This window comes from Rana temporaria, chromosome 8 (genome assembly GCF_905171775.1).
Source record: "Rana temporaria chromosome 8, aRanTem1.1, whole genome shotgun sequence".
Classification (NCBI taxonomy): Eukaryota; Metazoa; Chordata; class Amphibia; order Anura; family Ranidae; genus Rana; species Rana temporaria.
Genome location: NC_053496.1, coordinates 166482723 through 166507393, shown reverse-complemented (window position 1 = coordinate 166507393; position 24671 = coordinate 166482723). Strand labels below are relative to the sequence as shown.

At 45.8% G+C, this 24671-nt stretch overlaps 1 protein-coding gene across 1 annotated transcript; it reads left to right on the top strand.

The window, feature by feature from the left end:
• Positions 1-5313: 5313 nt before the first annotated feature.
• LOC120910472 (zinc finger protein 260-like) lies at positions 5314-8191 on the top strand. The gene is made up of 3 exons (XM_040322228.1): positions 5314-5319; positions 5422-5620; positions 6259-8191. Exons 1-3 carry the CDS (start codon positions 5314-5316, stop codon positions 7998-8000), a joined length of 1947 nt encoding a protein of 648 aa, XP_040178162.1. The 3' UTR covers positions 8001-8191.
• The last annotated feature ends 16480 nt before the right edge of the window (positions 8192-24671 follow it).

Below are 24671 nucleotides of genomic sequence, written 5' to 3'. Positions count from 1 at the left end.
AATGTAAACTTCCCTTGTAATAGAAATAAGGATGACAGGTCCTCTTTATGGAGACATCTGGGGTCTAAAAGATCCCAGATCTCTCCTTTACCTTTTTTTTTTGTTGTTGTTGTTTTTTATTGATTTTCTTAGTGCATTACACATACAACAGTGGCACTTGTAGGGGTAAGACCAAGTGGTCTCAGTTCACAAAATTACAAAACAAAACAAAAAAAATAGAAACTACTACCCCAGGGGTCTTCAAACTACGGCCCTCCAGTTGTTCAGGAACTACAATTCCCATCATGCCCAGTCATGTCTGTGAATGTCAGTGTGTTACAATGCCTCATGGGATGTGTAGTTCCACAACAGCTGGAGGGCCCTAGTTTGAGGATCCCTGTACTACCCCAATAAGGAGAGTGGGGTCTGCTCAGGTGCATCTCCTTTACCTTTAAAAGCAAAAGATCAAACAATAAAAAAATGATATCTTGCTTTAAAAAAAAAAATTGTTTACTCCCACCCTGGACTGGAAGTGATGTCATGATGTCGCTCTGGTCCTCCAAGACCATAGAGGCGATCAAAGTTGATCTGTTTTTTGTTCGCCTCTGTGACCAGCCGGCCGTACCATCAGAACGATTCCCGGGCGCGTTGGTAAGAACGGTAAGCCCAAGAAACACCAGTGGGAGGGAACCCATACCGATGCTTCTGAAAGCGTTCCAGTGGCTAATGAGCTGCTTGGACCGCTTTTATGAGCCAACCGCTGGCTGAAAAAATAAATAAATACCGAGTTATAGCTGATATCTTCATCCATATTCCCGGTAAACTACTTGCAAACTGCATACATACGTTTTGTGGTCAGCAAGTGGTTAAATACGAGTTTCTTACAAATGATGTGAATGGCCCAATTGGTGGCGATTACAACTTGGACAATCTCTCGAGTTCTGATGTCACAATGGACTTCTATAGAAGTTCCTTCACCATGAAGTGCAGTCATTGGTTGCCAACACTTAAATCAAACCTAAATTCCCCAAAAATGTAATATGATCTAGCCTACCAATTATCGGATGTGGTGGCTGCATTACTTTTATTTTCACCTGGTGATCGGCTAGTAACACACCTCACAGAGTCTTAGGGTGGCTACATTTACTCCTCCATTGCATCTACGGAGGAGCAATGTAGCCACCTGGTGGACATCAGACTTGACAATCGGTGGAGAAGGTGGAAAAAAGTGGTGTGTCTGCTGACAGACTTTATCATATACTCTATGGGCCAGATTCTCATAGACTGGCGTAAAACTATGCGGGCGTAACGTATCTCGTTTACGCTACGTGGCCACAAGTTTTACGGGCAAGTGCTTGATTCACAAAGCACTTGCCTGTAAAGTTGCGGCGGCGTAGCGTAAATCCTCCTCCTAATTCAAATGATCCAGGTAGGGGGCGTGGATCATTTAAATTAGGCGCGTTCCCGCGCCGATCGCACTGCGCATGCGCCCTCCCTAAAATTTCCCGACGTGCATAGCGCCAAATGACGTTGCAAGGACGTCATTGGTTTAGACGTTTACGTAAATGGCGTCCAGCGCCATTCACGGACGACTTACGCAAACGACGTACATTTTTAAATTTCGACGTGGGAACGACGGCCATACTTAACATTGGTTGCCCTATAACAGGGAACACACGATCAATGACAGCGCCACAGTGAAGAACGGGGAAGCTGTGTTTACACACACCTCTCCTCGTTCTTCAGCTCCGGTGGACCGATCGCGGGACACCGGCGGCGATCGGGTCCGCGGGTTCCGCAGCCACGGTCACGGAGCTTTGGACCGGGGCGCACGCACAACCCCACGGCTGGGCTTAACCACTTAAGCCCCGGACCATTTTGCAGCTAAATGCCCAGGCCAGGTTTTGCGATTCGGCACTGCGTCGCTTTAACAGACAATTGCGCGGTCATGCGACGTGGCTCCCAAACAAAATTGGCGTCCTTTTTCCCCCACAAATAGAGCTTTCTTTTGGTGGTATTTGATCACCTCTGCGGTTTTTATTTTTTGCGCTATAAACAAAAATAGAGCGACAATTTTTTAAAAAAAAACAATATTTTTTACTTTTTGCTATAATAAATATCCCCCAAAAAAGATATCATTTTTTTTCCTCAGTTTAGGCTGATACGTACTCTTCTACCTATTTTTGGTAAAAGAAAATCACAATAAGCGTTTATCGGTTGGTTTGCGCAAAATTTATAGTGTTCACAAAATAGGAGTTTTATTGCATTTTTATTAATATTCAGTGAATTTTTTCGTGACTGCGACATTATGGCGGACACTTCGGACAATTTTGACACATTTTTGGGACCATTGTCATTTTCACAGCAAAAAATGCTATAAAAATGCATTGTTTACTGTGAAAATGACAATTGCAGTTTAGGAGTTAACCACTAGGGCGCGCTGAAGGGGTTAAGTCTGTGTTTCTAGGAGGGCGGGGCTGGGCGTGTGACGTCATTGATCGTGTCTCCCTATAACAGGGAACACACGATCAATGACGGCGCCACAGTGAAGAACGGGGAAGCTGTGTTTACACACACCTCTCCTCGTTCTTCAGCTCCGGAGGACCGATATCGGGACACCGGCGGCGATCGGGTCCCGCGGCCACGGTCACAAAGCTTCGGACCGGGTCGGGTGCACGCGCCGGCGGCGCACGCATGACCCCACGGCTGGGCTTAAAGGGCAACCTACAGGTACATGGATGTGCCCAGCCGTGCCATTCTGCCGACGTATATCGGCGTGAAGGGGTTGTTAAACAAATTGTAGTAAATTCTTGACATGTATGGTTATTGTGATGTGTTGTTTCATTATATTGTTTTTGTATTGTAAAAAAAAAAAAATATGAAAATTATGATCAATACTTACCTTATAGTGGCACCAACAAAGTGTGCTGCTGGAGTGGAAAGTTTTATATCTTATCCGACTTTATTCTGTTTTTAAGAATATAGAAGGACACAAGGATCTCTACAAGGACGTCATGATGGAGAAGCGGCCGCCCCTCACATCTCCGGGTAAGAGGAGACTTTCCTTTCTTGTAAAGGAGAGAAGAGTATTGAGGATCCCCCTAGATACACATCCTCTGATATAAAGACATAGAAACAATGTATTCAGTCAGTGTGTGTTTCCTACAGAGGGATCCAGTAAGAGAAATTCCCCAGAGAGATGTCCCCGTCCTCTGTATTCCCGGGACTCCACACAGGAACATCAGGAGATCCCTCAGGAGGATCAGGTAGGTGACCACAAGGGGCAAATAATAATAATTTATCAATGAGATATAACAGAGAAAACATTAGATGTTTAAATCATTTCTATGGGGTAGATCCATGTACATCGGCGCATTAATACGCTGGGTGCAGCGTATCTAAGATACACTACGCCGCCGCAACTTTTTTTTTTTTTTCGAATCCTGAAAGATTTTGCGCGGGAGTTACAGCGGCGTAGTGTATCTTTGGCGGCGTAAGGGCGCCTAATTCAAATGGATGTAATGGGGGCGTGTTTTACGTTAATACGTCGTGACCCGATGTAAACAACGTTTTTTTTTTTCCAACTGCGCATGCGCCGTCCGTGGGGGTATCCCAGTGTGCATGCTCAAAATTAACCCGGAAAAAGCCAATGCTTCCGACGGTGACGTCATTCTACGCAAATCCCTATTCGCGAACGACTTACGCAAACAACGTAAAAATTTCAAAATTGTACGCGGGAACGACGGCCATACTTAACATTGAGTACGCCTCAGAACAGCAGCTTTACCTATACGCCGGAAAAAGCCGAACGAAAACGACGTAAAAAAATGCGCCGGCGGGAGGTACGTTCGAGGATCGCCGTAAATAGCTAATTTGCATACTCAACGCGGATTTCGATGGAAACCGCACCTAGCGGCCGCCGAAAAATTGCATCTAAGATCCGACGGCGTACTAAGACGTACGCCTGTCGGATCGATCCCAGATGCCGTCGTATCTTGTTTTGTGGATACAAAACAAAGATACGACGCGGGAAATTTTAAATTACGCGGCGTATCAGTAGTAATCCTTTTGAGGATCTGCCCCTATGTTTCTAGAAGTACTCTCTGTATGTTTATTTTCTTAAGGATAACAACTTTATAAAAGTTGAAGTAAAAGAAGAAGACAAAGAAGAGACATATGTGGAGGGTGATGATCCATGTAAGGAGAAGGAAATTCCTCCAGAGATCAGCACAGGTGAGTAATAAACACTAAATCCAGAGATTCTCCTTGTTCAATCATTACAACAATCTCTTCTTCTCCCCCCTCCTCTGTCAGTAGACAGTAATGGGGAGACAGTATGTGCCAGGTTCTTGTAGAATAGCGCAAAAATGGGCGGGCGTAACGTATCTCATTTACGTTACGTTGCCGCAAGTTTTTCAGGCAAGTGCTTTATTCACAAAGCACTTGCCTGTAAAGTTGCGGTGGCGTAGCGTAAAACACCCGGCGGAATTCAAATTCGGCGGGTAGGGGGCGTGTTTAATTTAAATGAAGCGCGTCCCCGCGCCGAACTGCGCATGCGCCGTCCCTAAAATTTCCCGGCGTGCATTGCGCTAAATGACGTCGCAAGGACGTCATTGGTTTTGACGTGGACGTAAATTATGTCCAGCACCATTCACGGACGACTTACGCAAACGACGTAATTTTATAAATTTTTGACGCGGGAACGACGCCCATACTTAACATTGGCTGCGCCCCATATAGCAGGGGCAACTGTACGCCGGGAAAAGCCTAACGTAAACGTTGCAACTTTACTGCATCGGCCGTGCGTACGTTCGGGAATTCGCGTATCTAGCTAATTTTCATACTCGACGCGGAAAACGACGGAAGCGCCACCTAGCGGGGGGAAAAAAAATTGCAGTTACGATCCGACGGTGTAAGAGACTTACGCCTGTCGGATCGAATGGATATCTATGCGTAACTGATTCTAAGAATCAGTCGCATAGATACGACGGCCCAGATTAGGACTTACGACGGCGTACATGGCGCTGCGCCGTCGTAAGCCCTTTTAGAATCTGGGCCTTTGTGTCCAGTGGGGGAGTCGGGAGCCATCAGCATAGGTGTGAGCAGCCTATTGCATTAGGATATGCACCCGAAAGCTCAAACACACGGTACTGATCACTCACTGTATTCATTCAAAAATGGAAGGGTTCAGTAAATTACATATTTACCGGCGCAATTTCCCCCACTCATCCTAAAACATCCCCCTCTGTGTGTGCCCGCAGCAGCAGCCGGTGGGAGAGAATACGGCAGCGCTGTGGGGGGGAGCCAGGGCAGTAGGGGGAATCTGCACTGCACATGGTGGTTAGGGTGTGCCCAGGCACACCTGGCATACCCTGTGCGCACACCTCAGCCTCTATTAGACTCCGGCTCTCCTCCTCACATCATGTAATTGTGTGTTTCCAGCCAAGAGACGTGATCAGTCGTCGTCGTCCCCCCCACACACACACTCTCTGGGGTCTCTCATACATCTCAGTACAGGGGGCTTCACTCTCATCTTTATTTACAGACCCCGGAGATACTCAGAGAGATGTCAGAGCTAATGAGGAGGAAGAAGTATGTTTGAAGATTAAAGGGGAGGAAAGTGCTATAGAGATCAGCACAGGTGAGTAAAAATAAATAAGAAAAAAAATTCACACATTACTTGAATATTATGGACCATGAGTAGATGGATTCTGTTCTACCGTGTTTCCCCGAAAATAAGACCTAGCCCGAAAATAAGACCTAGCGTTATTTTCCAGGAGGGCTGCAATATAAACCCTACCCCGAAAATAAGCCCTAGTTTAAAATGTTTGTAACATCCTATAAATCCACTCTATTACAGTAGTATATAATGTACAATGTGTGTGTTTCTGTAATATAATTGCGGGGAAGAGAGCTCCGGCGGGTCACAGAAGCACTGAACGAAGGTATTTGGCACAATTATATTACAGAAACCCACACATTATACATTATATACTACTGTAATAGAGTGGATTATAGGATTTTACAAGCATTTTAACTCCGTTTACACTGGGGATTCCTGACAGGCACGGAGAGAGAGGGGGAGAAAAGACAGCACATTACATGGTAAGACCTACCCCGAAAATAAGCCCTACTGTGTCTTTTGTTGCCAAAATTAATATAAGACCCGGGCTTATTTTCGGGGAAACACGGTAGGAGAATTATTTGTCAGAACTGGTGGAGGGAAAGTTGCTTGTAAAATTTAGAAAGCAAAATTAAAATGTTTTATTTTCTCTGTAGATGGACGTTATAGAAGGTACAGCACAGAGAAGCATCCCATTATCACTTCAGATGGCCAGAGGAAAGATAATGACATCACATTAGATTCACCCCAAGAAAACCCCATCACCCCGAATCTCTATGTTGTACTTCACAATTCAGATCCGTCATCTGATCCCTCTACTCATGGAAGGTTTTCCTCTAATCATTCAGCTCCCATTGTCCATCACACAGTTCGCGGTGGCAGGGAAACCTCTTCATGTTCAGAGTGCGGGAAAAGCTTCCCAAGAAAATCTGATCTTGCCAAACACGAGAGAGTTCACACAGGGGAAAAACCTTATTTGTGTTTAGATTGCGGGAAATGTTTTACCCAAAAGGGCAATCTTGTTACGCATCAAAGACTTCACACTGGCGAAAAGCCGTATTCGTGTTCCGAATGTGGGAAATGTTTTGCTGAAAAAGGTCCACTGATCCGACACCAAAAGTCGCACACCGGAGAGAAGCCATATTTGTGTTCTGAATGCGGGAGATGTTTTGCACTAAGGTCGACTCTTGTCAACCATCAGAGGACCCACACGGGAGAGAAGCCTTTTTGCTGTTCCGACTGTGGACGGTGCTTCACTCAGAAAGTGGACTGCGTTAAACACGAGAGGACTCACAGAAAGGAGAAGCCATATATATGCTGCCAGTGTGGAAAAGGCTTTGTGACCAAGTCATCTCTTATTTACCATCAGATGACGCACACGGGTCAGAAGCCCTTTTCCTGCCCAGAGTGTGGAAAATGCTTTGTCCTAAAAGCGGAACTTAATAAACACGCCAGAGTTCATACTGGGGAAAAAACATATTCTTGCATCCAGTGTGGAAAAAGCTATGCGGATAAAGCCGGCCTTAACCGCCACAAAATATTTCACATGGACCAGAAGCCTCATTCCTGCTCAAAATGCGGGAAGGGTTTTGCAACAAAATCGGCTTTCGATTACCACTGGACAACACACACGGGTGAGAAGCCATATTCGTGCCTTCAGTGCGGAAAATGCTTTGCTCGGAGGGCCGACTTTAGTAAGCACGAACGCAGTCACAGAGCAGACCGTCCATATTCGTGTTCTGAGTGTGGAAAAGGCTTTCCCGATAAAACCCGTTTGCACCGCCACAAAATCATTCATATGCGTGAAAAAGACTGTCTGTGTCTTCACTGCGGAGAAAGCTTCGTAAATAAAGTTCATTTAGACTGTCATAAGATGGTTCAAGTTGGAGAGAAGCCATATTCATGTCCTCAGTGCGGGAAAGACTTTGCCTGTAAAGATTTTCTTCTCCGACACATACGAACCCACACAGGGGAGAAGCCATATGCTTGTTCTGTCTGCGGTAAAACCTTCAGCCAGAAATCCAGTTTGACTATTCACGAGAGAGCTCACACTGGAGAGAAGCCATACTCGTGTTCTGTGTGCGGGAAACTTTTCGCCCATAAATCCAACCTGGCTACTCATGAAAGGAGTCACACAGGAGAGAAGCCATTTTCGTGTCCTCGGTGCGAGAAAAGCTTTGGGCGGAAATCCAATCTGGCTGAGCATGAGAGGATCCACACAGGGCTGAATCCCTATGAGTGTGGGGAGTGTTTTGGCAGGAAATCTAAAGTTCTCATCCACCAACATTCTCACATGGGAAATTGTGCGGATCTACCTAGTGACATGTCTCTAAATGCAGACTTTCAGATCAAAGAGGAGTTTCTGGAGATCCAAGATGAAGAACACGTTGCACAATGATACTGCGCAGTTATTGCTTGCTTTTTAACACACAGCGGTTGCTGTTGAGCAGTTTTTCTCAGATGGGGATGCCAGAAGGTTCTTGGTCATCTCTCCATCTTTGTTGAAGATATTTGGCCAGATTCAGGTAGACGTGCCTAACGTTAGGCAGGCGTAGCGTATCTCATATACGCTACGCCGCCGTAAGTTAGAGAGGCAAGTGCTGTAATCACAAAGCACTTGCGTCCTAAGTTACGGCGGCGTAGCGTAAATGTGCCGGCGTAAGCGCGCCTAATTCAAATTGTGAAGAGGTGGGCGTGTTTTATGTAAATAAAGCATGACCCCGCGTAAATGACGTTTTGAACGAACGGCGCATGCGCCGTCCGTGGACGTATCCCTGTGCGCATGCTCCAAATTACGCCGCAAAGACTCATTGGTTTCAACGTGAACGTAAATTACGCACGACTTACGCCCGACATAAAAATGTAAAAATTTGACGCGGTTCCGACGTCCATACTTAACATTGGCTGCTCCATCTTTTTGGTGGTTTATCTTTACGCCTGAAAACGCCTTACGTAAACGGCGTACCTTTACTGCGACAGGCAAGCGTACGTTCGTGAATAGGCGTATCTCGCTGATTTACGCATTCTAGGCGTAAATCAGCGTACACGCCCCTAGCGGCCAGCGTAAATAGACAGCTAAGATACGACAACGCCGGCGGTCGTATCTTAGCTACATTTAAGCGTATCTCAATTTGAGAATACACTTAAATATACGACGGCGCAGATTCGGAGTTACGACGGCGTACCTACTAATACGCTGTCGTATCTCTGCGTGAATCTGGCCAATTGGATTCATTGACTAGTGGACAGAGGGTCGTATTTGCTATTACTTCTCCTTAGCCTTTACAACAGGGGTGCCCAACCAGTGTCCCGGGGGCCACGTGTGGCCCGCGGAGCCCTCTGATATGGCCTTCGACCTCATGCTCTGGGATGGCAGATTGGCAAGCCCAGATCACGGTTTCCGAACCGCCATCCCAGAGCACCAGTTTTGTGAATGAAGCTGCTGGTAGAGAAAGCAAGTGGCTGCGGAGCATCAGTGTGAAAGCAGCCTTAGGCCCCTTTCACATGATCGGTCTGACCCAATCGGACTCACAATTTACCTCTTTGGAGCAGCATATGTAAACAGGAATAGAAAGGGATCTGCCCCCTTCCGTCTGGGCGGATCAGATCTGAGGGCCCATAGATTAGAGTGGGCTGTTTCCATGGACACGGACCTGTCATCCTCCCGCTCTGCTCATTGTGGCCCGTGACCGGTTACCAATTCGCTTAAGTGGCCCTCGCTCTTCAAAAGGTTGGGCACCCCGGCTTTACAAGGACAACATATGGCTATTCTCACAATAATAACAATGATTAAAGACACCTTAACTACTTGTCACCCACCCACAGTAGATTTACTGCAGACAGCACAGGCAGACCGGACAATGTACCTGTACATTGCTGCCTGTCTTTCAGGTTCAGGGCACATGTGCATGCGCCTCCTTCCGACCCCTGCTGATTGGCCGTGTCCAATCACAGAGTTCTGTGTTTACAAAAGGACAGAGCTCTGTCTGTGTGCATAGGAACAGTGGGCTAGATTCACGTACCTGCGCTTCTTCTTATGGCGGCGCAGCGTATCGTCTTTACGCTACGCCGCCGTAACTTACAGGAGCAAGTGCAGTATTCACAAAGCACTTGCTCCTTAAGTTGCGGCGGCGTAGCGTAAATGGGGCCAGCGTAAGCCCGCGTAATTCAAATGTGGAGGGGGGGGGGGCGGGTTTTATGCTAATGTACGATGACCTGACGTGATTGACGTGTTTTACGAACGGCGCATGCGCCGTCCGTGTACATATCCCAATGTGCATTGCTCCCAAGTACGCCGCAACGACGTATTGGTTTCGACGTGAACGTAAATTACGTCCAGCCCCATTCGCGAACGACTTACGCAAACGACATAAAAAAAATTCAAATTTCGAAGCGGGAACGACGTCCATACTTAACATTGACTGCGCCTCCTAATAGCAGGAGCAACCTTATGCCGAAAAAGCCTAACGCAAACGACGTAACTAAATTGCGTCGGCCGTACGTACGTTTGTGAATCGGCGTATCTAGGTAATTTGCATATTCTACGCCGAAAACAACGGAAGCGCCCCTAGCGGCCAACGTAATATTGCACACAATTCTACGCCGCCGCATTCAAGTTACGTCGGCGGAGGAAGCCTATTTTTTTTTAGCGTATCTGCCTTTGAGAATTGGCGTAACGATACGCCAGCGCAGATTTGAAATTACGGCGGCGTATCTGGATATACGCCGCCGTAAAAGCTACATGAATCTACCCCAGTGATCTGGCTGTTTCTTCTCCTGGAAAAGCAGGGAGAAAAAAAACAGCCTGATCAGAAATTTAAAGCAGCACACATACACACGGTTAAGCACGCAATTAACCCTTTCCCAGCCAGTGTCATTAGTACAGTGTCAGTGTACAATATTAATACTGATCACTGTATTAGTGTCACTAGCGACGTCAGTGTCAGTTGGTGACCCTCCCAGATAGTGTCAGTTAGAGCCAGATTGTCCGCCACCCTATTACAGTCACATAATAAGTCGCTGATCACCACCATTACAGCATAGCATCTATACCTGTGTAAGTTCCAGCATATATACCATAGTTTGTAGACAGTATAAACTTTCACACAAACTAATCAATTTACACTCTATGGGATTTTTTTTTTTTTACCAAAGATATGTAGCAGAATACATTATTTTTTCTGGATACGTTTTAAAACAGAAAGTAGAAAATATATATTTTTTTCCGAAATGTATTGTTTTTTTCATTTATATAATAAAAAAAACGAGTTTTTGGCCAAATACCAAACGAAAGCTCTATTTGTGTGAAAAAAAATGATATACATTTGGCTACAGTGTTGCATGACCGTGCAATTGCCAGTTAAAGTAGTGCAGTGCTGAATAGCAAAAGATGGCCTGTCATGAAGGGGTGTAAAACCTTTGGGAGGTCAAGTGGTTAATAATAGGAGAATTATTACCTTTTATACCACAGGCTATACATCTTGCTGCAAGGCGTCCATCCTTCGATGTCCAAACCAGTATCTAAGGTAAGCACCTAAATCTATTGCTAAGCGGACTGATTGACACCGAGGCATGCAGTATGTCATTCTTTAGCAGTTACAATTACTTCTAGGATCTGAGGTGGGAATCCATGTAAACTCGTATGTTTCAGTGCAATTAAAAAGGTATAAAGATAGGGAAAAAGACTCAGGGCCAGATTCTGAAAGGACCTACGACGGCGCAGCACCATGTACGCCGTCGTAAGTCCTAATCCGAGCCGTCGTATCAATGCGCCTGATTCTTAGAATCAGTTACGCATAGATATCCATTAGATCCGACAGGCGTAAGTCTCTTACGCCGTCGGATATTAACTGCATTATTTTGTTGACCGCTAGGTGGCGCTTCCGTCGAATTCCGCGTCGAGTATGCACATTAGCTAGATACGCAAATGCCCGAACGTACGCGCGGCCGACACAGTAAAGTTACGACGTTTACGTTAGGCTTTTCCCGGCGTATAGTTGCCACTGCTATATGAGGCATAGGTGCGGCGTACCAATGTTAAGTACGGCCGTCGTTCCCTCGTCGAAATTTGAAAAAGTTACGTCGTTTGCGTAAGTCGTCCGTGAATGGGGCTAGACGTCATTTACGTTCACGTCGAAACCAATGACGTCCTTGCGGCGTACTTTGGAGCAATGCACACTGGGAAATTCCACGGACGGCGCATGCGCCGTTCCGCAAAAACGTCAATCACGTCGGGTCACAGTAGTTTTACATAAAACACGCCCCCCTGATCCAAATTTGAATTAGGCGGGCTTACGCCGGACGATTTACGCTACGCCGCAACTTACGGAGCAAGTGCTTTGAAAATACAGCGCTTGCCTGTCTAAGTTGCGGAGGCGTAACGTAAATCGGATACGTTACGCCCGGGCAAAGATACGCCGCTGACTGAGAATCTGGCCCCAAGCATTGTGTTCTTCTTTACTCATTTTGACGCAATTTTGGGACCATTTATACATCGATCAGTGCTATAAAAATGCACTGATTACTGTATAAATGTGACTGGCAATAAAGGGGTGAACCACTAGGGGGGCTAGGAAGGGGTTAAGTGTGTCCTAGGGAGTGATTCTAACTGTTAGGGGGCATGGCTACGAGTGACACGTCACTGATCGCTGCTGCTGATGAGAGGGAGCATACGATCAGTGACAGTGTCACTAGGCAGAACAGGGAGATGCTTGTTTACACTTGCCTCTCCCCGTTTTGCAGCTCTGTGACCCGATCGTGGGACACCGGCGGACATCGAGTCCGCAGGTCCCACGCGCCCGAACGGTGGGAAATTAAAAGTGACGTATATATACACACACACACACACACGTCACTTTGCCCAGGCGTACCATTCTGGCCTTAGGAGCTGGTATTGCCCCTTGTAGCAGAAATAGCTGCCCACCAGTCTCTGACATTGGCATTGAAATTTATGGCCACTTCTCTATGCAAAATTCATTTATGGCAAGTTGTTTGTGGGTTTCTTTGCACAAACTGCCAACGTTAACCCCCCCATAATAAAACAAGGGTGGGTGTAGTGGCGCTTACCAAAATTATATAACAACAAATCCTGATAATAAAATAGTTAACCACACAACCAAGATAAGAATCCAAGTGGCTAATGGGTCAATCCGCCACCTGCTGTGGGTCTAAATATGTTCCACTCAAAATGCGTCCAGAAATACCACCCAACATTAAGGATTAATGTGGAAGGTATTAAGAGTGGTAAATAATAAATCCCTAATAAGGTAAACAACTGTGCCAACCTCAGCACAATGTAATTATAAAGTCACCATAAAATGATAATCTTAATAAAAATGCAAAAAAATATTGTGAAAATCCAAAAATGCTTCATCCAATTAACAGTGCATAGTGCAAAAATAAGTGAAATATTGCACAAAAGTCCCACAAAATGCAAATGTGTAGACAAAATTCCTAAATAAATAATAAAACAAAATTAAGAATCAATAGCATGCACAGGTGGGCATGAACATAAGTTAAGGTGCAGAAATGATGAATACTGATTACAATTAATCAATCAAAAATAAAGTGCAGCGTTCAATGTGTCCCGTGCACAAACCGTGCAAAGATAGAAATAATAAGTCCAAAAAAGATCAATCAATAATAGTTCTTAAGTGAAAAGGTGCTCCAATAGGTCCATAAAACATAACTTCAGTGCTTGATGCTGAACATGCATACGTGCTTGTAAATATCACCGTCAGGCTTCCCACAGTGTCTGGCAAGATAGTGTGTTCCAGCCCCTTACCTTAGGAGGGCTTGTATTAAAGCCTGTGTATAAATGCTCCCACAACCAGTCTGCTGGTCCACTCCCATACACCACGGCTCATAAGGATTAAAACGATGTCTCTCAAATGAAAAATAAAGGGAGGGAAGCCTCCATAGCATAAAATCTTTAGGATTTATTTAATATAAAGCAAAATAAACACTCACAAACAGCTGAGATAAAACGGCGTGTAGTATCCTTATGTCTCCTCTCTGCGGCCGCGAGCGGATGACGTCACCAGCAGCTCTCCACGTCCTCACACGTATCGTGACAGCCAAACGTCACTTAATCATAGGATCCCCCATAATACTTCAATGGAATTCAAATCAGGACTTTGACTAGGCCAGCTCAAAGCTCTCCATTTCATCTTTTTGAGACATTTCTTATTAAATTTGCCAGTGTACCTTGGATCATTATGGTGCTGAAAGATGCATTTCAAGTTCATCGTCAACCTTTGGACGGATGTCTACACATTCTCATTAAGCACATTTTAATATGGTGCAGAATGCAAATTTGAATTGATAAATGCAAGCTTGCCAGGCCCTGAAGCAACAGAGCAACCCCAAACTATACCATTCCCAACTTCATGCTTCAAGTTGGTATAAAACTGCTGTCTTTGGTTTGTGCCAAACGTCTATCATTACTGTTTTCAGGATGGGACGTGTCATTATAATGGGGGATTTTAATTATCAGGCACATAGACTGGGCGGAAGGAACCACGCATTCGTCTAAGGCTCGCCAGTTACTAAATGTCTTGCAGGACAATTTCATGGGTCAGATGGTAAATGCACCCACAAGAAACAATGCATTACTAGACCTACTGATTACTAATAGGGTGAGTACATGGATTGAAAACTGGCTATGGGGGGTGAGTCCAGAGGGTGGTGATAAATGGGGAATACTCCGAATGGTCTGGTATGGTAAGCAGGGTCTCCTAGGGTTCTGTCCTGGGACAAATCCTATTTCATTTATTCATAAACGACTCGGAGGATCAAATAAACAGCTCAATCTCTGTATTTGCGGACGATACTAAGCTAAGCAGGGAAATAACTTCTCTGCAGGATGTGGAAACCTTGCAAGAATATCTAAACAAATTAATGGGATGGGCAACTGGGGTTTAATGTCATATGACGTCCTGGGCTTTGTACGGGTATATCTTAATGATGCCTGCAGCTACAGTCATTATTCAGATATTGTCTTTTTTAGCTGGCGATTCCCTATACCATAAGAATGATCATTGTGGCTGGTCAGCCACTTGATCATTCTTACGGGCGGTGAGATGGGACCGACTCACCGATGCGATTGGTGAGATCCGCTGGCCCCGGATGTTTACCATAGAGATTTCCGGCAGACCAGATTGTCGCCGGAGTCTCTATGATCGTTCGGAGGCTGGGTGTGATGTTATGACGTCACGTCTGGCCTCTGCATTCATACAAACCGCGCCGCCTCGGCCAGGAAGCCAAAAGCGTTTTTTTTATTTAAAGCGGTTGTATACCCTGTTATTTTTATTTTATTTTTTACACCTGTAAAGGAAAAGCCATAAAACGAGGTGAAGAGAACTTACCTGGTCCACGCCGAGCGAGATGTCATCTTGCTCCAGCGTGTCTTCCTGGTATCGGCGCTCCAGCGCTGTGATTGGCTGGAGCGGCGATGACGTCACTCCCGCGCGAATGCGTGTGGGAGACTTTAAACCGGCAAGGTCCGGCGGCTGCCGGCCCTTTAGCAGAGGATCCCCGCTGCGCATTGCGGGGGGAATATCTCCTAAACCGTACAGGTTTAGGAGATATTCTTTATACCTACAGGTAAGCCTTATTATAGGCTTACCTGTAGGTAAAAGTGAAAAAGTGGGGTATACAACCACTTTAAGGCTTCTCAGCCAGAGGTGAGATGTGGAGTCGTATTGACCCCATATCTCACTGTAAAGAGGTCCGATCATGCCATATTCCTATTACATTTTGTGTAAAAAAAAAAAAAAAAAAAATATATAAAAAAATAATATATATAAATGTAATTGAAATCATCAACAATCAAACAAACCAACAAATATATATGTAGCGCCTGGTTACTTCCAAGGTGTAATCAGAGTGTAAGTGACTCTGACTCCAATTTGCAACCATTTGATTAGGGTCTCTGTTTCAGCTTGGCTGTGCTGTGGGCCCATTCTGTCGCACTGGGGTGCGGTAGGTGGCAGCAGTGGAGCTGAGGTTTGGGTGCTCTCTCCCAGCGTCCAATCAGGAGGTTTGGGCCTCGCTGGGCATGCTGGGAGAGGGTACTTATGAGGCAGACGCCATTTTGTGGGGGCTGGTTCCGGTGTGGCACCCACCTTTGAGGTGGCCACGCTCCGGCGTTATGGCCTACCTGGCCGGAGTGTGCCCACTATGCTGTGTTCCTGGTTTCGGGGCCTAAGTTGGTCCGGAGCATTTGAGCAGGACGGGGACCCAGTGGTCGACTGGGTTCCCACTTCAAAGATCCCAAGCGAGTTTAGCTGTTCGGTGGGGAGTCCATCGGAGGAGCGCCAATGAGAGGCTGGCGGTCCAACAGGATTCTGACGAACCATCGGGGATCGAGGTGACCGGACACTGAAGGATTGATTCCTTTCAGTCGGTACCTGTGGCGACGTTAAGAAAGGAGGATTCAGGCGCAACTATACTTAGGAGGGTTATCTCCGCATTTTGACATTCATCTAAAAGGGCCTGTGGCAAAATTTTCTGATTTGACATTCAATTAAAAAGGGTCTGTGGCAGAGACTTTGTTCTAGAGAGATTCTAGCGGTGTTCCGGCTGCTAGGTCAGTGAGAGAGGCCTATCCGGGCACACTAAACCCACTCAGGCAGGAATGGTGTAAGAAAAGCTGCTATGCATAGGAGCAGCACTGTTCCAAGTACTAAGCCTGAATCTGTGGTTCTCCTTTTCTTTTTTTCACCTCTATCCCTTTTCATCACCTGTTAACCGTTTTTACCCGGCTGGGTAATAAAGTGCACATAAAAAGACATTTGTTCGTGGACATTCCTTTGCTGCTGCTGTGTGCATCATTCATTCCTAGACATTCAGAGAGAAAGAGCCATGAGGTAAATTTCCATGAGGTAAATTTCCATGAGGTAAATTTCCATGAGGTAAATTTGCCATCCCATTCAATAACCAGCGGCTCCTTCGGGGGTGAGCGATACATATAACAATAGTGCATCAACTCAATTGCAGTGCTTAACCACTTGAGATCCGCGCTATGGTCGAAAGACGTCCACAGCGCGGCTCTCAAGTGCCGGGTGGACGTCCATAGACGTCCCGCTGTTGTTGTTCCCTGGGCGCGCCGCTGGGGGCGCGCAGCGGGGAAACAACGTGCCCGGCGCATCGTTCGGGTGCCGATGCGAGTGCCTGGCGGCCGCGATGTCCGCCGGACACTCGCGATCGTCGGTAACACAGCAGGACGTGGAGCTCTGTGTGTAAACGCAGAGCTCCACGTGCTGTGAGGGAGAGAGGAGACCGATCTGTGTCCCTTTACATAGGGACACAGCATCGGTCACCTCTCCCAGTCACCCCCCTCCCCCACACAGTAAGAACACAATGAGGGAATACATTTAACCCCTTCCTCACCTCTTAGTGTTAACCCCTTCACTGCCAGTCACATTTATACAGTAATTAGTGCATTTTTATAGCACAGATCGCTGTATAAATGTGAATGGTCCCAAAATTGTGTCAAAAGTGTCCGATACGTCCACCGCAATATTGCAGCCCTGACAAAAAAAAAAAATCGCAAATCGCCGCCAAAACATAAATCTATCCCCCATTTCGTAGGCACTATAACTTTTGCGCAAACCAGTCGCTTATTGCGATTTTTTTTTTTTTTTTTTACAAAAATACGTCGAAAAATACGTATCGGCCTTAACTGAGGAAAAAAATATTTTTAAAAAAAAAAATTGGGATATTTATTATAGCAACAAGTAAAAAAAATTTTTTTTTTTAAATTGTCGCTCTTTTTTTGTTTATAGCGCAAAAAATAAAAACCACAGAGGTGATCAAATACCACCAAAATAAAGCTCTTTTTGTGGGGAAAAAAGGAGGCCAATTTTGTTCGGGAGCCACGTCGCACGACCGCGCAATTGTCTGTTAAAGCGACGCAGTCCCGGAAGCTGAAATTTCGCCTGGGAACGAAGGGGGTTTATGTGCCCAGTAAGCAAGTGGTTAATATTGTCTCTTGTAAATAGTCCCAATTTGTGCGTTTCAGTGAATCTGATATCAAAATCTTCTTATCAACTGTATTCTTGCTTAAGGCGATATCTTTCCGCCACCAAACAATAATATCTTCTGTCACCCAAAAGTGCTCAAACATATGAATGCGCTTACCAGAAATATCTGACTTCTTTATTGAAAAAGAGAGAGTCAGATATGGCTTTAGCAGGATTGTGCCTGCACACGTGCTGGATTGACAGGAATGCTCTCAAATACCTCACTCTCGGCGTCCCAGATTAGATATATTAAAAAAAACGAAAAAAAGCCCATAGCATAATACTGTTTTTATTTAAAAGAAGAAAAAGGTGCCAAGTGGCCTCTTACATTAAAAAGTGCCTCCCGACACTGGGACTGCAGATATGTCACCGCTGCTGGTGGTTACACTTTACTCCCACCTCCGTGGTTTGGCGTGCGTTCCGCCGGATGCTGCCATCTTTTTTCTGAGGAACCTAGATAATTCTTTTGGTTTGGTATGATGACGCCACACATCATTAGCAAAGAGACTCTAGATAAATGAGGACAAAATAAGACAGGTTCTGTAGCAAGGTCCCAGGCCTCCTTTGGTCTAATGAGAACCTCCAAGACCAGAGATAGTTGACATCCTTCTGTATGTGGTGGGTTGTGAGGCATGGTGGGTGCAGAGTAGTTAAAGTTATTGGGCGCCATACACTTCTTGAATGCAAAAGAAACTTTATTTCTCTTAAAGCGGAGGTTCACCCGTATATATGACTTTTTCCCCCTTAGATGAATGCTCGTTTTGTCTAGGGGAATCGGCTAGATGTTTTAAAATATGAGCCGTACTTACCGTTTACGAGATGCATCCTCTCCGTCGCTTCCGGGTATGGGCTGCGGGACTGGGCGTTCCTATTTTGATTGACAGTCTTCCGAGAGGCTTCCGACGGTCGCATCCATCGCGTCACGATTTTCCGAAAGAAGCCGAACGTCGGTGCGCAGGCGCAGTATAGAGCCGCACCGACGTTCGGCTTCTTTCGGCTACTAGTGACGCGATGGATGCGACCGTCGGAAGCCTCTCGGAAGACTGTCAATCAAGAAGGAACGCCCGCTCCCGAAGACCCATACCCGGAAGTGACGGAAGAAGATGCATCTCGAAAACGGGTACAGCTCATATTTTAAAACAAATAGCCGATTCCCCTAGACAAAACGAGCAGAAATCTAAGGGGAAAAGATCAAAAAATAAATAAATGGGTGAACTCCCGCTTTAACAATCTTTTATGGAGGGTTAGGACCAGGACACCCTTGGGTAGTGGCAAGATTAATTAGCAGACTCTGAGACTTCAATAGGAGGACAGCCATGCAGGGAAAGTTATCCAGCAAGACGTCACATCTGCATGTCCAGGAATGCTGTCTTCTATGGCGACAGTCTTTAAGGCCTCGTACACACGACGGGACCTGTCCGATGAAAACGGTCCGCGGACCGTTTTCATCTGACACGTCCGCTGGGATCATTTGGTCTGATGGCTGTACACACCATCAGAGCAAATTTCCCGCGGACAGGATACGCGGTCGCGACGATGACGCGGCGACGTGCGCGACCCTGGAAGGTCAATGCTTTCACGCATGCGTCGAATCACTTTGACGCATGCGAGGGCTTTCGGCCGAGCGGACATGTCCGGTGAGTCATACAGACAACCGAACATGTCCGACGGACAGGCTTCCAGCGGACATGTTTCTTAGCATGCTAAGAAACATTTGTCCGCTGGAAACCTGTCCGGTCGGCCGTACAGACGACCGAACATGTCCGCGGAAACTGGTCCGCGGACCAGTTTCAGCAAACATGTTCGGTCGTGTGTACGAGGCCTAACAGTTCCTAACACAAACATAACAGTTCCTTTGTCCTTCACTACAATCACCCCTTGTAGTTCCTTAGCCCACTGATCATCCGGTATCTTACTAGACCCACTGATTCACTGCTACTGAACCCCTTGAGCTCCTCCAATCTTCAAGGTGGTATCTTCCTCAAGCTTCACCCCCGCTGGCCTGCTTGGTCCCTGGCTTGACACACAAGGCTGTTTAACAAGCGTCACTTCCACTGGCTGGGTCCCTGGATTCCCACTGAAATTTTTCCCGATTCTTCACCATTCCCATCTGGTGAGAATACTGCTCCGGTACTTGCTGCAGTTACTCACTGTGGTCCCTGGTAATAAGGCGGATGGTCCCTTACTGGAATCAGCTTCGTCTCTACCTCCGACCACGATAGGTTCTCCGGTCAGCAGAACCAAAACTTCTGGTTGGACTGCAAGCCACAATCCCAACCCTGCGCTGCTCTCTTGCTTTTGGATAGGCCCTCAGACAGCCCAGCAGCCAGATGTGTCCGGGATAGGCCCAAACTCTGGCCTAGCAGCCCGGGCAATACAACACATGTCTACCCAGACAGCCATCCAGGTGGCACAGAACATAGATCACCTGACTCCACCCGAATATATAAGCTCTCCCAACAGGCCAAGGGTTTAAAAAAAAAAAAAAAACCCTGCCCATTGGCTGATTTACCCCATATACCCATAACCCGACCTTGCGTTTTCTTTCTCGTATTTAGTACCACCAAGTATCTCCCTCATTTGCATATGTGACTAGAAAATCAATGGGAGCGCCAAAATACGTCCAGCGTAAATATGCGCCCACTCTACGCCGGCGTAGGCAAGTTACGTCGGTCGGATGAAGCCTATTTTCAGGCGTATCTTAGTTTCTGAGTCCGGCGCATAGATACGACGGCGCATATTTGCACTTACACGGCGTATCTGGAGATACGTCGGCGCAAGTGCTTTGCGAATCCGGGCCTTTGTCTTTGATTAAAACCTCAAATGGAGCCATGCCTATACTTTTTCACTAAGTGCAACAAAATACCTGCAGATCTTATCATAAATTTAGTGATATTGTAACTTTCCGTGGGGAGCCGTCAACACGGTGTCTCTTCTGCACTAATCCTTACTAGCCTTGCTTAGGTTACCTTTGTAAACCAGAGGACACCTCCCTCCTACGTTATGAATACAAGGAGAGCCCCGTACGCACTTCCTGCCTTAGGGCTACAATGCTACTCCTCCATAGATGCAGTACAGTAAATGAGCATTGTCACAGGACAGAAAGTGTGTTACTGGCAGACTCGCCAGGTGAAATTAAAGGGAAAAAGAACCTTAAAAAAAAGAAAATTAATGCAAGGCAGCTCCAAAAAGACCAATCCACATAAGAGTTTTTGTATTTATTGTAAAACTTTTTTCTTAGAGTCTATTGAGTGACCAAGAAATTCTGATACTGTGGGGTTATACTACTGCCTACAGGTGGCCTAGACACTGGCAAGCAAAATGATTGTAGGCCAACCACCCCTCCTCTACCCAGTATGCCTCAGATTATAGCAAGCAGTACCAAGAGCATGAATGTAAACACAGAGGGGTGGGATCTGTGTTCCTCAACTGGCCCCAAGAAAGGAATTTTCCTTTCAGGGTTAAAAAATAAATAAATAGGGCTGTTACTGATTAAAATTTTTGTGTTCGATTAATCGTTTTTTTTTAAAATCGATTAATCGACTAATTTCGATTAATTAACGCACATACAGATACAACTACTTTTAGCTGACCTCCTTGCATTGCAACTCTGCATTAGTCAGTGGTAAATGTGGTATACACTATATACAATCACCCAACACTAGTTAGTTTCCACAATCCATGACTTCCCCCCCATACCGTAATATCCACATCTCCCCCCCCCCCCCCATACTGTAATATCCACATCTACCCCCCCCCCCCCCCATACCGTAATATCCACATCTCCCCCCCCCCCCATACTGTAATATCCACATCTGCCCCCCATACTGCAAGAATATACACATCTGCCCCCATGCTGCAAGAATATACACATCTGCCCCGATGCTGCAAGAATATACACATCTGCCCCCATGCTGCAAGAATATACACATCTGCCCCCATGCTGCAAGAATATACACATCTGCCCCCATGCTGCAAGAATATACACATCTGCCCCCATGCTGCAAGAATATACACATCTGCCCTCATGCTGCAAGAATATACACATCTGCCCTCATGCTGCAAGAATATACACATCTGCCCCCATGCTGCAAGAATATACACATTTGCCCCCATGCTGCAAGAATATACACATTTGCCCCCATGCTGCAAGAATATACACATTTGCCCCCATGCTGCAAGAATATACACATCTGCCCCCATGCTGCAAGAATATACACATCTGCCCCCATGCTGCAAGAATATACACATCTGCCCCCATGCTGTAAGAATATACACATTTGCCCCCACGCTGTAAGAATATACACATTTGCCCCCACGCTGCAAGAATATACACATCTGCCCCCATGCTGCAAGAATATACACATCTGCCCCCATGCTGTAAGAATATACACATCTGCCCCCATGCTGTAATATACACATCTGCCCCCATACTGCAAGAATATACACATCTGCCCCATGCTGTAATATACACATCTGCCCCCATACTGCAAGAATATACACATCTGCCCCCATGCTGCAAGAATATACACATCTGCCCCCATGCTGTAATATACACATCTGCCCCATGCTGTAATATACACATCTGCCCCCATGCTGCAAGAATATACACATCTGCCCCCATGCTGCAAGAATATACACATCTGCCCCATGCTGTAATATACACATCTGCCCCCATGCTGTAATATACACATCTGCCCCCATACTGCAAGAATATACACATCTGCCCCCATGCTGCAAGAATATACACATCTGCCCCATGCTGTAATATACACATCTGCCCCCATGCTGTAATATACACATCTGCCCCCATACTGCAAGAATACACACACACCGGCTCATAAGTATAAATGAAGCATCTGCCCCCATACTCCAGGAATATATACATCTGCCCCCATAATGTTACCACACACAGGATGGTTGTCCACTCTTACCTGACTATACATCAGGCAGGCAGACCCGTCCGCAGAGTAGCTGATGGACACGTGCGGTAGGGAAGATGATACAAGCAGGCAGGCAGGCGAGTGATGATGACGTCAGAGCGCCGCTACTCAGCTACCGCCGGGTGGACCAAGATGGCCGCGGCTCCGGAGCTAGGCCGAAGCCGCGGCCTTTCCTATGGGCGAGACCGCGGAGTGAGATCTTCCTCGATCAAAATTTTTTTAATCGATCAAAGAAATTAACGATTAATCGACCAATTAATCGTTAATTTCCGCAGCCCTAAAAAAAAAAAAAAAAAAAAAAAAAAAAACATACTATTTTCTTTCTCATCCATTAGGAGACACAACAATTCTGATACTGTTGGGATATCCATATGCAGTCCAATTGAGGGATGAGCAACAATCATCAACAGGCCAAAAGCCGCCTGAAGGACAAACACCCAAAGCGGACACCTGATGGAATTACTTGAAGTAGTGGATTGAATGACGCTGGGAAGCTAGGTGGATTGTACTTGATATATTTGATTGATATCGTAACAGTATTCTACTACTATTATGCTGATGGGGCATCTGGGTGATGTGTCGGGGGCTTCCATACACCAAGGGACCTCATGGAAAACCTTGAGAAATTGGTAGATAGGTTGTACCAAAATATTCGGAGCTCCAAACTGTAAGGTTAAAATCCAAATGGAAGGCTTGATTTCAAAACATGTAGTGAACGCAACAGCCAACACCTGGACCTCAACCCCATATTGATCCTTTGGCCACACTTGGTTTAACCTCCTGGGACCCGCGCTATAGTCGAATGACGGCTACAGCGCGGATCCCAAAATCCAACAGGACGTCAATAGATGTCCGCCCCTTTGGGCGTTCCCCACGCGTGCTCCAGAGCGCGCAGCGGGGAAACTCTGTGTTGGCCGTGTCCCTTGGACACAGCCAATTACAGATCGCCGTGAACGGCCAATCAGAGTGGCCGTTTGCGATGCGATCTGTGCGGCCAATGAGAGATGATCTCATATGTAAACATATGAGATCATCTCTCATTGCCGCTTTACACAGAGACAGCGGTGCTGTCTCTGGAGGAGACTGATCTGTGTCCCTTGTACATACGGACACAAATCGGTCACCTCCCCCAGTCACCCCCCCTCCACCTACAGTACACTATATAGGGAATACATTTAACCCCTTCCTCACCCCCTAGTGTTAACCCCTTCCCTGCCAGTCACATTTATACTGTAATTAGTGCATATTTATAGCACTGATCGCAGTATAAATGTGAATGGCGCCAAAAATGTGTCAAACGTGTCCACCATAACGTTGCAGTCCCAATAAAAAAAATTGCAGATCGCCGCCATTTCTAGTAAAAAAAAAAAAAAAAAAATAATAAAAAATAATAATTCTGTCCCCTATTTTGTAGGCGCTATAACTTTTGCGCAAACCAGTCGCTTATTGCGATTTTTTTTTTTTTACCAAAAATATGTAGAAGAATACGTATCGGCCTAAACTGAGAAAAAAAAATTTGCTTTTTTTTTTAAATTGGCATATTTATTATAGCAACAAGTAAAAAATATTGTATTTTTTTTCAAAATTGACGCTCTTTTTTGTTTATAGCGCAAAAAATAAAAAAAATCGCACAGGCGATCAAATACCACCAAAATAAAGCTCTATTTGTGGGGAAAAAAGGACGTCGATTTTGTTTGGGAGCCACGTCGCACGACCGCGCAATTGTCAGTTAAAGCGACGCAGTGCCGGAAGCTGAAATTTCACCTGGGCAGGAGGGGGGTATATGTGCCCAGTAAGCAAGTGGTTAATTAGCACTATTGAAGTCGCTCCGACTTTAGAAAAAGGTTCCTGTACTACTTCAAGACGACTTCTTTTCCAACAATTTTTATTTTGGTTCTAAACCATACAATACAGTATAGAAAAGTACCACTACATGATAACATTAGTGATGTACACCCTTGGTCTCTAAGGAAACTGTATAACGTAATTTTGGGCTAGGACTATAATTTCTAATAACAAAGAGGTGACTTCTATCTGACTTGTGCCCATAGACTTTAAAGGAAGTTGCCTCCAAGTCGGATCCTCCTCTAAATTGATGTCATT

Excerpts from the sequence above, each read along its gene's own strand:
- LOC120910472 (XM_040322228.1), top strand. Across the intron at positions 5,621-6,258 it reads TGCTATAGAGATCAGCACAG|ATGGACGTTATAGAAGGTAC; the intron begins GTGAGTAAAAAT and ends TTTTCTCTGTAG.